Source organism: Gossypium raimondii, chromosome 10, assembly GCF_025698545.1.
Source record: "Gossypium raimondii isolate GPD5lz chromosome 10, ASM2569854v1, whole genome shotgun sequence".
In the NCBI taxonomy this organism is placed as follows: Eukaryota; Viridiplantae; Streptophyta; class Magnoliopsida; order Malvales; family Malvaceae; genus Gossypium; species Gossypium raimondii.
Genome location: NC_068574.1, coordinates 18,317,244 through 18,333,190, shown reverse-complemented (window position 1 = coordinate 18,333,190; position 15,947 = coordinate 18,317,244). Strand labels below are relative to the sequence as shown.

Here is a 15,947-nt window from a genome sequence, read left to right as displayed (position 1 = left end):
GTAAAGGGTGTTATACATAGCGTATAACTTATATTATTATTAAGTGAAACAACAAAATAGATCTTCAATTTCTTAAAGTTCGAACAGTTCTCAGAATTATATACGGAAATAGAGTAGAATATGTCAATTACACACCATCTTCATCCAACCCTACACACCAAAAAGGGTATCGTCCCTACACACCACATAGTGACCATATGTCACGTTCAAAAGGTTGCAGACTAATTGCTAGGACAGAATGCGAAAGTCACCAAAATTAGATACATTTACGTGTCTTAGCCACCGGTCTTAGCAGATTATTTAACTGCCATAACTTCCTCCTTATTCAATCCCAACCCCAATGCAGATGCAATGTTACAGATACAGATATAAGCATACGATGTTACAAATTTCAGGTTATACTCAATTAATACAGAATACAACTACTCTCTAGTTTACAATTCTATGATGTATATAAAATAACAGTTTATACAGAAACAGATAACTAGTCAATGGGTTTTATAACCCAAATCAGATCATCCAGACCCTACAGTAGGCCTACGTTTGACTGGAATGATGTTTACGGCCCTAATAAAAAATTTGAAATTTTGACCCACACACTTGTGTGGATTCACATGTCCCGGAAGGCTGGCCCGTGTAGCACACGATCTATCACACGGCCTGGCACACGATCGTGTGGCTCAAAAAAGTGAGTTACACGGTCTATGACATAGTCAAGCACACGCTTGTGTGACTCAATTCATAAAATTTCCTTCACACAGTCTGGACACACAAACGTGTCCCTAGCCTGTGTGACTCCAATCCACAAATAGTAAGTTACACGACTAGGACACATGCCCACGTCCTTGGCTCGGTGACTTTAATACATAAACAGTAAGTTACATGGCCTAACACACGGTCGTGTGATTAACAGCCATGTTTTCTAGCATTCGTAAATCATAGAAAAATGAGTTTTCGTTACACACTTGATGTAGTTTCGATGTAGAAGCAACACACAAGAATCTGAAACCTAAAACGACAATTAATTGACCAATTAAATGACTAAATCAACTCAAAATGCCAAAATTAGCACTCAAAACTAACGTTCGTCGAAAACTTCGACGCAGCTATCCAAAATAGAAATTTTCAATTACTGACAAGCAAGCAACAACAATTCGGACCTAATCTCACAGGGAAATGTTACTTTTGAAACCTTTTCCTAAAAGAAGATCCATTGGAACTATTAACGAGATTTTACAACCATTAACAGTAATATCTAACCTCGACGAAACAGACGAAGTCTAGAAAAAATAGGTAAAAAACAAGAACATAACTTACGCAATATCCTTGCAATCAATGTAAGAAACCACACAGAATGCCCAATTAAGCACGATAGCAAACTTACGGAAGCAATCAAGCAAGAAAGGTGTAACAACCCATTTTCAGTGAAATCAGAATAGTAGTTTTGGGACCACAAATATGAAGTAAAAAATTTTATTTTATTATTATTTTATGGTCGAAAACATGATAATATTACCATATGAAAATTTCGTTAAGAAATTTTACCGTTTACATGTTCAATTTGATAAAAATGACTAAATCGCGTAAAGTGTAAAAGTAAAGTTCTAATAGCTAAAGGTATTAAATAGCTATAAAAATTTAAAGTAGAGGTCCTTATATGGTAAATAACCCTTAAATGTGTTAGTGGAATGTCATGGCTTAGTAAACTTGTAAATTGAAATGATTTTAAAGGTTAAATAAGTAATTAAGTAAATAACAAAATTTAGTAAAATAAAGCCAAGTATCATCTTTTATGTTCTTTCTTAAACTTGTAAATTGAAATAATTTTAAAGGTTAAATGTGTTAGTGGAATGTCATGGCTTGGTAAACATGTCATTAGGGTTATCGATTTCAGCTCTTATGAGCTTACCGATACTCAGCTCATATGAGCTTACCGATATTCAGCTTGTACAAGCTTATTGTTATTCATTTCAGAGGAGCTTACTGTTTATAGCTCATATGAGCATACATGTACATGAATTGATGAATTACAGTTCAGTACACCTCATGTGTACTATCCGCGTATCCAAAAATAATCTAAATGGTTCAACGGGCACTGTTCTGTTATGATATTACACGAGTTCAATACAAACTACTACATGTATTTACATGAGATATATGAAAATGATTTGTACATGATATGTAAATACATGATGTGGAAATTATATGTACATAGAAGTTTGATTATTGTTGAGCTCATACATGTTTCTTGATATTTATATGAATTACATGACTAACATGGTTGATGAGGATATGTGTTGAGGCTTTTATCCTAATTGAGTTTGGATATGTTTTGTATGCTTACCTTAAATGTGACTAAATGGTAAGTTAAATTATATGCTATATGAACTTACTAAGCTTGAATGCTTACTCTGTGTTATTTTCTGTGTTTTTAGTGATTCGAAAGCTCGTTCTGGTTGGAAGCTTGTCGGAGCTATATCACACTATCCATTGGCTCTTTTGGTACATTCGGTTGTTTAATTTCGGTTATAATGGCATGTATAGATTAGTTTGGCCAATGTTGGCTTATATGTGTTTTGTTGAGATTAGCCATTTGTTTTGTTTGTGTTATGGAATTTTGGATATGTGCATATTTTGCTTATTATGGTTGACATGTAGTTTGGTTCATGATTGAATAAAGAGTGGTAAAAAGGTAACCTAATGTGCATTTCATATATGTGTTTTGAAATGTGAAGAATTGATCATGAATTGGTGTCTGGATATGTAAGGCATATAAGTTAAATATGTTAGTATGTTAAATACATTTTAGCACCAAATAATATGTTTTGGAAGGTAAGTAATTTGGTAAGAAATGATGTAAATTTGCTTAATAAACTTTGGATGAAAATATGCATATAAGTGAGTTATACATTTGGCTATATTGAATACATGAATATTAATATTATAAGTTGTCATTTGAGGTGCCTAAGGGCATATTGGTTGTATGTGATGATATTACATGTTTTAAGCTTGATTTTGGCTGGTTTTGGGTGCCTATTTATGACTTGGTTATATGCAAATTGTTGTGTTTAGGTTGGTACCAAATTGGGCAGAGACACGGGCAGAGACACGGGCGTGTGTCCCCTGTATCTTTTAAAGAATACATGAATATTTATGACTTGAAAAATAGCCTATTTTTGTCCACACGGGCAGAGACACGGGCGTGTGTCACACACGGTCAGGTGACATGGCCGTGTGTCCCCTGTATCTTTTAAAGAATGCAAGTTAGTATGCTCACAATGCCTGGCACACGGGCGTATGGCTTGACCGTGTGGCCCAAGTTAGTGAGTTACACGGGCATGGACACAGGCTGGGACACGACCGTGTGTCCCTATTTCGAATACCCGCACGGTCTAAGACATGGGCGTGTCTGTTGGCCATATGAGTCACACAGCCTAGCCACACGGCCATGTGACCCCTGTAGTTTTAAAAATTTTATAAGTTTCTAAAAAATGCTCCGAATTTTCAATTTAGTCCCGAATTATTTCTAAGGTGTATTTTGGGCCTCGAGGGCTCGTATTAGGGACAATATGCATAATTATGATTGGTTTCTAACATGAATGCTATATGTTATGAAATGTTTAATTTTTCTGCCTGTTTAAATTGTAAACTTCGATAATACTCCTAACCCTGTTCCAGCGACGGATTCAAGTTAGGGGTGTTACAAAAGGAGAAAAAAGAAGAAGGAAATGAACAGTAAGGAAGGAGAAGAACCAAAATAAAAAAAACTAAAAATAAGTTTTAAATAAAAATAATTATTAAAATAAAACTGATTTCCCGATAGCACGCCAAAATATTTCTTTATTGCCTACGCAGAGACTCGAACACGAGACCATAGGTAATACAAAACTTAACCATTAAACTAGAAGACTCGTTCTTGACACAAATTAATGCAGATACAAACTTAATTCAAACATTCAAGGATAAGAGTTGAAACAAAAGAATAATAAAATTCTCTAAAAGTATAACTTGAACCCCCAATCCAAACACCAACACATAACACTTAACCACTGAAGCAAATACTTACTTATAAATAGAAACTAACAGTAACAATTCAAAATTTGGGGCGTTACAGGGGCAGACAAGGAGGAATGAGTAAAGTTTTGGGGGAAAAGTAAAAGGGTTTGGGGTTTGAGGTAAAATGTAAAATATTATAGTTTGGTATTCGGCTTAATCGAATTATTCGAGTTATTTGAATTCAAAAACTCAACTCGACTCGAACTTGAAATTAAAAAAAAATCGAGTTGATTCGATTAACTCGATTCGAATAATTCAAAATTCGAACTTTTTTAAATTTTTTCGAGTCGATTCAAATTTTGCTCACCCTTAATACTAGGAACCAACTGGGATACTAGTTTGGAGATAGGGCTTGAACCGATTAACCTACAAACTAATACAGATTGATTGAGTCGAGCTTAAAAAAAAAACTAGTTGAGCTAGTTTTCTCTATTTTTTAACATTTTTATTTTTATGAATTTTTAATAATTGATTTCATCAAACTAGATAAACTGATTAAACCAGGAACTAATGGCCTAGCTAGTTCGAATATGGTAATTTTAAATAGTTATCTTTTTTAAATAGACTTAACTATTTGAGTAATAATTAAACTAACAACTTAAGAAAAATAAATTACATACCACATGTGACAAAAATGTTTAAGTATCAAAATAAATAAAAAAGATATAATTTAAATAAGATTAAGGTTTCTTTTAACAAACTTAACGGATTAAGGAAATTATCAATTTGAGAAAAAATATAATTTCGATGACAAAAAAGGAATTAACTACCAAAATGAGAGAAAAGGGAAAAGATTGATATAATGTGAATTGAATGACATGTGGCTGGTTGTAATACTCATTGATTGCTTCATTTACCACCAGATTGAAAGAGATACAGGAGATCTAACAAGCTTTAACAGGTGTCACTGATTAAAATTATATCATATGTATTCTATCAAAATATATTATGTAAAATTATAATTTTAAATTTAATAAAAACAAATATATTAAAAATTTTAACTCCGGCCAAAACGAGAAATTAATCGTTTTTAACAGTGTTTTGAAAAAAATTAGGGTCAAGTACAGAAATGATCACTAGAATAATATCACTTGTGTTTTACTTTGATTACTAAATTTTTAATTATTTTTATTTTAATTATTAAATTATATGAAATCAAATATTTTCGTCACTAAATGTTAACGGCGTTTGAAAATTTTTCGAAGTGTTGAAATGGGTTATTTTTATTTGTCTAATAAAAAATTAACTTTCTTTACACATTCTATCAATTTGATTTTAAATATAAAATCCAATAAATTTAACACCAAATATTTACAAAATTTGTCACTTTAGTTTAGATTCTAAAATAAATAATAATAAATTTAGCTCTTAGCATTTACAAAATAGAAATTTTAATTTTTAAAATTTTGTAAATTAAAAAGAAAAACAACTGCCAAATCAAGTGTAATAATTGTAAAATTATTAACAATTAAAAAATTCATTACCATCTAAAAACACACTTAGCCATAATAGTACAAGAATTAATGAGAAAGTTGAGTAATATTCAAAACAATCAATCCTATCGGTCTACCTTTTCAAGGCTTTTAATGTAAACTAAAAATTCTTTTCCTATCTTCTTCTTCTTCATCTTTTTTCTACATTGGTTTGAATTATTATTTGCTATTAAGGCACAATTTCAGTATTTGTCTCATTGCTTGATCTTCACAAGAAATTCTAAAAATATAGTATTGTGTTTTTGAGAAACCGTGAACCTTGTTTTGTTAATCTAGGTTCACACCAAATTTCATTTTTGTACTCTACCCGTGATTCTTTTTTCAATTTCTTGTACTTGAAAATATAGTATTAATGATTTTTTAGTACTGCTGCTAGTTATGTATGAAGTTGTTCAAATTTATGTGTTTAGCCAAAAGGTAGGAGAATCAATGGCATCCGCTGCACTTACTTTCAATGTTTCGCCTTGTCTTGGGGTTAAACCGAAGTTGAAGTCTTATTTTAAAGTTGAGAGATTAGGTCGTGGTGATGATAATTATTCCTTCTTCTTTTTCAGTTTATTTAGGTTTGTGTTTTGGGTTTTAAAAAAAATTAAAATTTTAAAATCAAATCCTTTCATTTTATAAATGTTGAGAGCTAAATTTATTGGATTATTTTAGAATTTGAACTAAAATGAAAAATTTTGTAAACATTGAGGGCTAATTTTGTTGAATTTAATTTTTATATTTAAGGCCAAATTAATAAAATATGTAAACATTAGATAACTAAATTTATTATTAGAATCCACACTTCTTTTAAATTTCAAACTGCTCTTAACATTGCGCGAAGAAAATATTTAGTTTTATATAATTACCAAAATAAAAAAAATAAAAATTCAATCAACAAAATAATCTATAAATAGATTTAGAATGTTGCATGATATATATATATATATTAAAAAACCATGCATGTGTCCTAATCTTGTGAAGTTTTTTTTCCATTGAAAATAACAAAATAACCATTTGTTTATATTTTATATTAGTTCCATGGCATACCGCCTGGAAAAGGAAAATTCATGTAAATAATATATTTATAAAATTTATATTAAAACTAAATAAAATTTTAGTTGAAATAGTTAAGTTAAAAGAGTAAAATTTATGAGTCATAAGTTTAAATCTTATTATAGTTTTATTTATAATAAAAATAAAAATACATTTATATTAATATTTGTTATATGAATATTTTAACAAATTTTCAATTAAATAGATGCTTGGGTGAATCGTAATACCAATTCAATTAAAGACTTAATATATAAAAGTATATATACAAACAATTATAAATCAAATTACTTTTAATAAAATGGTATCATTCTGACAATAAATGCAGTTATAAATACATCAAATGTAAATCTCATGTTTATAAGAAAACACCTAGAAAAAAGTTAAACCAATATTTGAGTCCTAGCTGTGGAGGCATGATTGAGTGAAATCAAATGGACGCTGGTTTTAATTGTATTGAAAGAAAACAATAATCACGTAGGTTGGCAGTTGAACCTAATTGAATGGTCTCAACTTTTAATGTGGTGTGTTAATGTTTGGATCGGATAATCTCAACTTACCTAATAGCTAGGAAAGTAAAATTCAGACATCACCCGCTACTACTTTTGGCTATAAAAACCCTCCTACCCTCAAGCCCTAACCACGACAATCAGCAATAGTACTACTACTCCAAGCAAGCATTTTCCTTACAAGTTTGTTTTTCTTGTGATTAATCGATATGGCTAGCTCAATGTCCCTTAAGCTTGCATGTGTGGCGGTGTTGTGCATGGTGGTGGGTGCACCCCTGGCTCAAGGGGCCGTAACCTGTGGTCAAGTCACAAGCTCCCTCGCACCCTGCATTGGTTACTTGACAGGGAATGGTGCTGGTGGCGTTCCCCCAGGTTGCTGCGGCGGCATAAAATCTCTCAACTCCGCCGCCCAAACAACACCAGACCGGCAAGCAGCTTGCAAATGCATCAAAAGTGCGGCCGCCGGCATTTCTGGCATCAACTATGGTATTGCAAGCGGACTCCCAGGCAAGTGCGGTGTCAACATCCCTTACAAGATCAGCCCTAGCACTGACTGCAACAGGTTCGTATGAGTTGTTTCATTGCTTATGCTTATTACTTGCTCAACATTTAATGTTGTGTTTTTTGTTGTTTCATTTGCAGCGTCAAGTGAAGTTTTGGCATGGAAAGTTCACCAGCTAGTGGAAGCCAAAATAACGATAGCTACAGAATAAATATGGATGTTAAAATTCCAGAGTTGTGGGTTGTGTACTATGCCGCTTTATGCGACTACGTAATATTAACTTTATCTACAAATTAATATCACTCGTCTCCATTTCCCATTTTATATCAACATTCACGTGATCTATATTTCATTGCTTTAAAACAAAATTAAGAAAACAAAAATTATGAGATTCACTCCATATAAAAAATTTCAATGTGGCACATAGGAAGTTTATCGTTTCATAATACGATACCCATAATTTAAAAGTTCATTTATATTTGAAATTAGGGTCGAAATCATAAATTTATTTGTGTGCGAGTTTGAATTTATATTTTACTAAAAATAATCTTTATTAATTGTAAAACTTTATAAAAGAAAATATGAGTTTACCTAACCATATATCCTTATATGTTGCATGGTGGGGTTAAATAAATCCATTATCTTCATATATCGTATATTGTGGGGTTCAAGTCTTCGCATGATAAATCCATTATCTTAAAATCTTAGAAGAAAATGAGTGAATGTTGAAAGTTTATTCTTAATGTAATTCTAGAAACTAATTTAATTTAATTTTTTTTTTTTTACAAATTTGTGACTTTGTAAAATAAATATATACTTCTATTTTTATTTTTACAAAACACAAATCCTAAATTTTAAACCTTATAAACTTTTAACCATAAATTTTTAAATGTTAAACCCTAAATCCCGCCTCTAATATCAAACCCTTTGTCCACAAACTGTTCCAATCAACTGGGAAAGAGGAAATCAAACTGTAAGCCGACTAATAATATATTGTTATAATTATTTAACATTTGGTACTTAATTTTGACATTTTTCTTATAATTTGATACTTAATCATTTTTTATTTAATTTGACACTTAAACCTTTTAAATATTATACAAATTACCTCAAAACACTAATGATCTTCATTTTTTTATGAGGTAGCTAACGTATGGTTGTCATGTGACCAATGATATGGAATTTAATGACAGGGATGATTACATTTATTTGAAGTTTTCTCTATTTTTCTAAACAACATGTTCAAAATTTACATTTCATCAAGGCTAAGATTACTTTGACAGTTAATGGCAAGAATGTTACAAGAGGAACCACATGCTTAAAGCATGACCTAGTTTTCATAAAGCCATCAAATCCCACAAAAATATTGTCAGTATTAGAGGAAAATTATGTTAAAAGATTGTACTTTGAGCTACGCTTAATGAATGAATATTGAAAAAAAGTTTTAAAACCCAAAATAAAAAGAAATTCATTATTAAATTAAAAGGTAAAATAAAATAATTAATTAAAAGTAATTTAACCATTAAAATACAAAAAATCAATCTCATGTCATCTGTCATACGTTAATCATACATTGATTATTTTCGCACCTTATAAAAATAAAATTGTTATTATATTGGAGAAATTTGTAAAACCTTTAACAAGTTAGATACCAAATTGGAAAAAAAAGAAGCTTAAGTACTAAATTAAGAAAAAAATATTAAGTTCAGGAATTAAATTGAACAAAAAAAACTAAGGTACCAAATAAGCTAAGACCCACACTCAACCAAACTCCTAACACACTATCACACAGCCGTGTCTTGCGCATGGTCACACCCTCGTCAGTCACACGGTCGTGTCGTGCCACACAGTCAGGCACACACCCGTGTGGCATAAACAGACTCTAATTTCAGCTTTCATCGAATCTCATTTTCTCACGTTAAGGGTACACACCTGATTCGTTTTTGTAGTATAACCAATCCCGAGATCACCGAAACCTGTAAATAGTAACCCTAGCCCTGCTTAGCAACAAATTTACAAATTCATAACAAAAATTCAACAACGCTCACAAACTTACCGTCGATGAAAACCACCACTAACACGGATTAGGCCGTCGGAGTGAATTTTCTACTTTACAATCTTCTCCTAAATACAGATTCCACTAATTAATCGCTATAGCTTAACATCGCCAATATCCCAAACCAATTGTTAAAAAGATGCGAAGTTCTACTTACCAACCGATTAAAGAACTCGAAAATCATAGTAGCAACGAGTTGAACAAGGGATCCACAAATAGAATCAAAGAAAAAAGAAAAGGAATTTTACCGAGAAGGGAACAATGTCGAAAGAGGGAAAAAAGAGAAAAAAATTGACGTCAGAAACTTTGAGAAGACAAAGAATTAAAATTAAAATTAAAATAAAATTTGAAACCCCTAATATCTCAACTTCCCATTATCTCACTAACTAACCCACTAACTCCCCACCACCTCAGAATTTTACTTCCACCCAACCTCTATCTCACATCCGAAACAAAAATATCATCCACGCTCACACAGGGAATCAAACACAGGACTTCTAGCAAGCTAACTCCTTATAACTCGAACCCGTAAGCTTATTCTAATATAAGTTTACTAAAGATAAAACATAAGCCCACTTAACAGAGAGAAGGCTTGGATCAAAATAACAAAGTTTGCTAAAAGGGAGACTTGAACCCAAGACCTCATACACACACCCAGAACACTTAACCACTGAAGCAGATACACATTTTATGTCAAATTTAATAAAAACATACTTAAATTATTCAGGGCGTTACAACTCTACCCTCTAAAAGAAATTTTGGCTCGAAATTTACCTGATCCGAACAGATGAGGATACTGCTGACGCATCAAGTCCTCAAGTTCTCACGTGGCTTCCTCAATGCCATGATTCCACTACAGAACCTTCACTAACGATATGGACTTCCTCCTCAAAACCTTAATATCTCGATCCAAAATCTGAACCGGTTCCTCCTCAAAAGTTAAATCTGGTCTAACATCGATCTCCTCAATAAAGACAACGTGAGATGGATCAGACTAGTACCGCCTCAACATCGAGACGTGTAACACATCATGGATATAGTCCAACTCTAGAAGTAACTCTAGCTGATAAGTAACCAGTCCCACATGCTTCAGAATCTGGTACGACCCAATGAATAAGGCTTAACTTGCCATTACGACCGAATCGTAGAACCTTCTTCCACGGTGATACCCTAAAGAATACAGAATCACCCACAGAGTACTCAATATCCCTCCTTTTTAGATCTGCATAGGACTTCTGTCTATCAAAAGTCGCCTTCAGACAATCCCGAATCAATCTAACCTTATTTTCAGTCTAGAAAACCAACTTAAGACCCAAAATCTATCACTCACCTAACTCAGTCTAACATAGTGAAGTACGACACTTATGATCATACGAAGCCTCGTAAGGTGCCATATGAATGCTAGAATAGAAACTATTGTTACAGGTGAATTCAGCTAACAACAGAAAATCCTCTCAATTACCTCAAAAATCAATCACACAACTCCGAAGCATATCCTCCAGTATCTGAATCACCCTCTCTGATGGACCATTGGTCTGAGGATGAAACGCAGTACTGAAGTCCAATCTCGAACCTAGGGCTTCCTAAAGTTTCATCCAGAAACGAGAAGTGAAGCAAGGATCCCTATCAGAAATTATCGAAACTGAAACCCCATGCAGTCTTACAATCTCGGAGATATAGAGCTTCTCTAACTTTTGTAGAAAGAAGTTCGTCTGGACCAGAATCAAATGGGCAGATTTGGTCAATCGATGCATGATGACCCAAACAAAATTATTCTTAATGAGTGTCAAGGACAACCCACTAACGAAGTCCATCATCACTCGTTTTCATTTCTATAAAAGAATCCTAACGGGTTGGAGAAAACTCGAAGGAAACTAATGCTCAACTTTAATTTGCTGGCATATCAGACAATGAATAAAAAAATCTATTACCTCTCGTTTCAACCTCGGCCACTAGTACAGCTCACGAAAATCCATTACCACTAGGATGTATAGCATAAGGACTACTATACGCTTCCCTCAGAACAGATCAAAATCATTTGATACACAAACCCGTCCTCAAAAACACAGAACTCCATCCTTATTTAGTCTAAAATCAAAAGTATAGCCACTCCCAACCTGACAAACCGCAGAACCAGTGACTCATCCCCTTTCCCAAATCTGCCCAATCCAAGTCAGCTTAACTTGCAACTCGGCTAACAGACCCCCATCATCCAACAGACTAAGAAGAGCGAACACTACTATCAAATCAGTCATCGCTTTACAACTGAGAGCATCAGCCACCACATTAGTCTTACTGGGATGATACTCCATCGTGCAGTTATAATCTTTTAGCAGCTCAATCCATCGATGTTGCCTAAGATTTCCTTCTGAGTAAGGAGGTACTTGAGGCTCTGGTGATCGGTGTAGATAATACACCTCTCACTATACAGATAGGGCCTACAAATCTTTAGTACAAACACTACCGTAGCCAACTAGAGATCATGCATCAGATAATTTCCCTCGCGTGACTTGAGCTATTGAGACGCATAAGCCATAACCTTACTATCTTGTATCAGTACACATCCCAAAATAAGAGCTTGAGTCAAAATAGACTTGAGCTTTCCAAAGCTCGATTATTGCGCATCAGTCTAGAAGAAAGGAACACTCTTGCACAGAAGCTTAGTTAAAGGAGTTGCAATCAACGAGAACCCCTCAATAAACCTCCAATAATAACATGTAAGTCCTAGAAAACTATGGATCTCAGATACGTTCTTAGGTTGTTTCCAGTCAAGCATAACCTCAATCTTTCTAGAATCAACTCGGATCTCCTCAGTAGAAACCACGTGCCCCAAAAATGTTATTTCTCACAACCAGAATTCATATTTTCTCAACTTAGCGTAAAGTTGTTTCTCTCGAAGTATCTGAAGCACTACCCTAAGATGATCGTCATGCTTATCCTCAATCTTAGAGTACACCAAAAACTTGGTTCACCAGATCCACGAATCTAGTTGGAGCCTTTGTCAAACCAAAGGGCATAACTAGGAACTCGTAGTGCCCATAACGAGTCCTAAAAGCCGTCTTATAAATATCAGCTTCCTTAACTCTAAGTTGATGATACCCAAAACAGAGATCTATTTTCGAGAATACTGAAGCCCCTCAAAATTGATCAAACAGATCATCGATCCTCGAAAGTAGGTACTTATTCTTCACAGTCAGTTTATTCAACTGCTAGTAATCGATGCACATCCTTATGGTACCATCATTTTTCTTCACAAATAGAACTGGTGCCCTCCACGGAGACACGTTAGAATGGATGAAACCAGAAGCTCTTAAAGTTGAACCTTAAGCTCTGTAAGCTCCTTCAGTGCCATACAGTAAGGAACTATAAATACCAATTTTGTACCCGGTAGAAGCTTAATGTCAAACTCAACTTTTTGATTTAGAGGTAAACCCATCAATTCCTCAGGAAAAACATCCAAAAATTCCCTCACTGTTCTGATATCCCCGACAGCAGAGTCCCCATAAACTGAAATATTGACGTAGGCTAAATACGCCTCACAATTTTTCAAACTAATTTCTCAGCTACTGGAGCGGAAATTATATTAGACTGGTAATCTCGACGCTCACCAATCACAACCACCTCCTTATCATCTTTGGTCCTCAAAATGACCCTCTTAGTTACGCAATCCAAACTAACTCGGTGTTCAACTAATCAGTCCATACCTAGAATTAAGTCAAACTCCCCAAACGATAGCTCCATCAGATTTGCCGGAAAGATAACCCATTATACTTCCAACGAAACATTCCTATAAAGTCTATTTACCCAAACAGACTGTCCCAACAGACTCAGTACAATAATCTCACCACAAGTACACTCAACAGAAATTCTCAAGTTTTCTGAAGCAACACTAGCTACATAGGAGTGTGTAGAACCTAAGTCTATCAAAGTAATATATGAAATATCAAAAATTAAAAACGTATCCGTGATCACATCAGGAGCGTCTCTATCCTCTCAGCGTCGAGCAGTATAAACCAGTGCAGGTTGTCTCGCCTCAGTCTGATTAACACCTTTGTCTGGTACTCTCTGTCCATGACTCATACCATTACCACTCCTAGCCAATCCACGACCCTTAGGTGGCTGTTGTACTGTCCTCTGAGGCTGAACAAAACCTGGTCCCGTAGCTTGCATCTAATTGGTACGATGTGGATATTCTCTAATCTGGTACTCTAAAGACCCATACCGCAAATAAGCCCCGATCTCCTCCAACACTTACCCAGATGACGCCTACCACAGTCACCACAAGGCTGAATCCTAGTAAGAGCAATAATAACTCCCACCCTAACAGGCCCATCAGGTCTGGGCAATTTCTTAGGCCTCTGAATAGAACTAGAGGGCTCTGAATCCTTCTTATTCTTGCCTCTCTCACGATATCTGTTCTAGCACTCTACGTCCTTAACCTCCTCGGCGATCTTCGCCTTATCCACAAGAACAGCAAACTCTCGCTCTCTGTGAAGCAATTAATACCCTCAGACTATCCCTCAAGCCGTCCTTAAAACAAACATATTTCTCATACTCAGATGCCACAATGCCTTGAGCGTAGCGACTCAGTCTCAGAAATTTGACCTCATACTCGACCACAGACTTATCACCTTGCGTGAGATTCGTGAACTCACGCCTACAAGCATCCACAGAGCTTGCACCCACATATTTTCCCTAGAAAGCGGTCTTAAAGTAGTCTCAGTTCAGATGATCCGGTTGAATACCCTCCTCAACTGACAACCACTACTGATAAGCTTCGTCGTGAAGCAAAGAGATTGCACCTTTTAATTTCTACTCAGGAGTGCAGTAGATGTCATTCATAATCCTCTTATTGGCCTCTAACCAATACTCGTCCACAGTAAAGGTGACTCTAGTGACGCCTCTAAACAACTCAACTCTATTGGATCGAAGTCATTTTGTTATCGACCTACGACCTCCAGATCCCGAATAGGGTCTAGCAACCCTCTCCAACACTCTCAACATAGATTAGGACAGTGCATCGTCCCCAGACGAACGGCTTTCAAACCCAGTCTTTGTAGTAAGTAAAACCGGTGCCTCACTCGTATCTAAATTTGGCATACTGCCTAGAGAGGAAAACTCAACTCAAGCCCTACTACGGCGCCCGCCACGTCCACGATTACTATGACCATGAGTTTCATGAGTACTCATCATATTTTTAATTTTATTTACATTATAAAATTTTATGCCTCAGTTTCAATTTTTATTAACAAATATTTTATGCTTAAAATATCAAAAGTTCAGAAGTATTTCAGAGGTTTTAGTCTTTAACTAACTTATTACAATTTCATAAAGTACTATCTATTGTATTTTCAAAATTTAGAGATACTTATAAAATCGACACCGAAGACTTGGTGTATCACATACTTACTCAGGAATGATCTAAATTATTTAAAAACTAGTCTTTTTTCAAGACAAAATTTTGGAATCCAAAATTCATAACCCGAGTTTTACAACCTGGCTCTGATACCACTAAATGTAACATCCCAAACTCGACCTAGACGTTATGGCCGAATTCAGGAGTGTTACGAAGAAAGGTTTTAAAACCAATAATATTTCAATAAACGTCTAAGTTTTGTAAAACGTATTCACTTATATATTTATTAATGAAACAGTTACATGTTATCCCTTAAGGTTAACCAAATCATTTAGCAGCGGAAGTTTGAAAAGTCGTTTAAATAGAAACCAGGCTCGATGACATTTGATCACGTAAAATCAATATTTTGTCGAATTGTCGCAGTTTAGAAATCATAACCCAACCAAACCAAAAATTGAAACCAAACAGTTCAAAAAGTTTGGAGAGTGCAAAAATTACAAAACTCTCACGAAAATTAGAAATTTAAATAAAAACCATGAAATAATAAATGGAAACAGTTTTCTATCGAGTGGTCACCGCTGAGCCTCCGTCGCACTGACCCGCCTATGTCTATAGGTTACCTGAACAAAAAAGTCAAACAAATGTGAGTTTATATAAAGTCAGTGTGTAACCCAACAGAGACAGACATGCAGCATACACAATGTTTCATATACAGTCAGATACAGATTCGAACTTAAGTCCACAACAGTTACAGAAATCATATCAGATAAATAGAACGAATATACAAAATCCTACCCCCATCCTCTACACACCATCTCCGTCCATCCCATCACACCATGTGGGGGTTAAAAACACCCACTCATCCCTAGACACCATAGAGTTTTGATGCGACACATAATAGATAATACGCAGCCAAGCTACCAGAATATAGGCGAAAGGT

The 15,947-nt window shown here is 34.5% G+C and overlaps 1 protein-coding gene across 1 annotated transcript; it reads left to right on the top strand.

Annotated features, from left to right (window-relative positions):
* The first annotated feature begins 7,210 nt into the window (after positions 1-7,210).
* LOC105776310 (non-specific lipid-transfer protein) lies at positions 7,211-7,897 on the top strand. The gene is made up of 2 exons (XM_012598895.2): positions 7,211-7,655; positions 7,736-7,897. Exons 1-2 carry the CDS (start codon positions 7,303-7,305, stop codon positions 7,743-7,745), a joined length of 363 nt encoding a protein of 120 aa, XP_012454349.1. The 5' UTR covers positions 7,211-7,302; the 3' UTR covers positions 7,746-7,897.
* Positions 7,898-15,947: the final 8,050 nt, after the last annotated feature.

Coding starts and splice junctions, on each gene's coding strand:
- LOC105776310 (XM_012598895.2), top strand. CDS start 7,303: ATGGCTAGCTCAATGTCCCTTAAGCTTGCATGTGTGGCGGTGTTGTGC.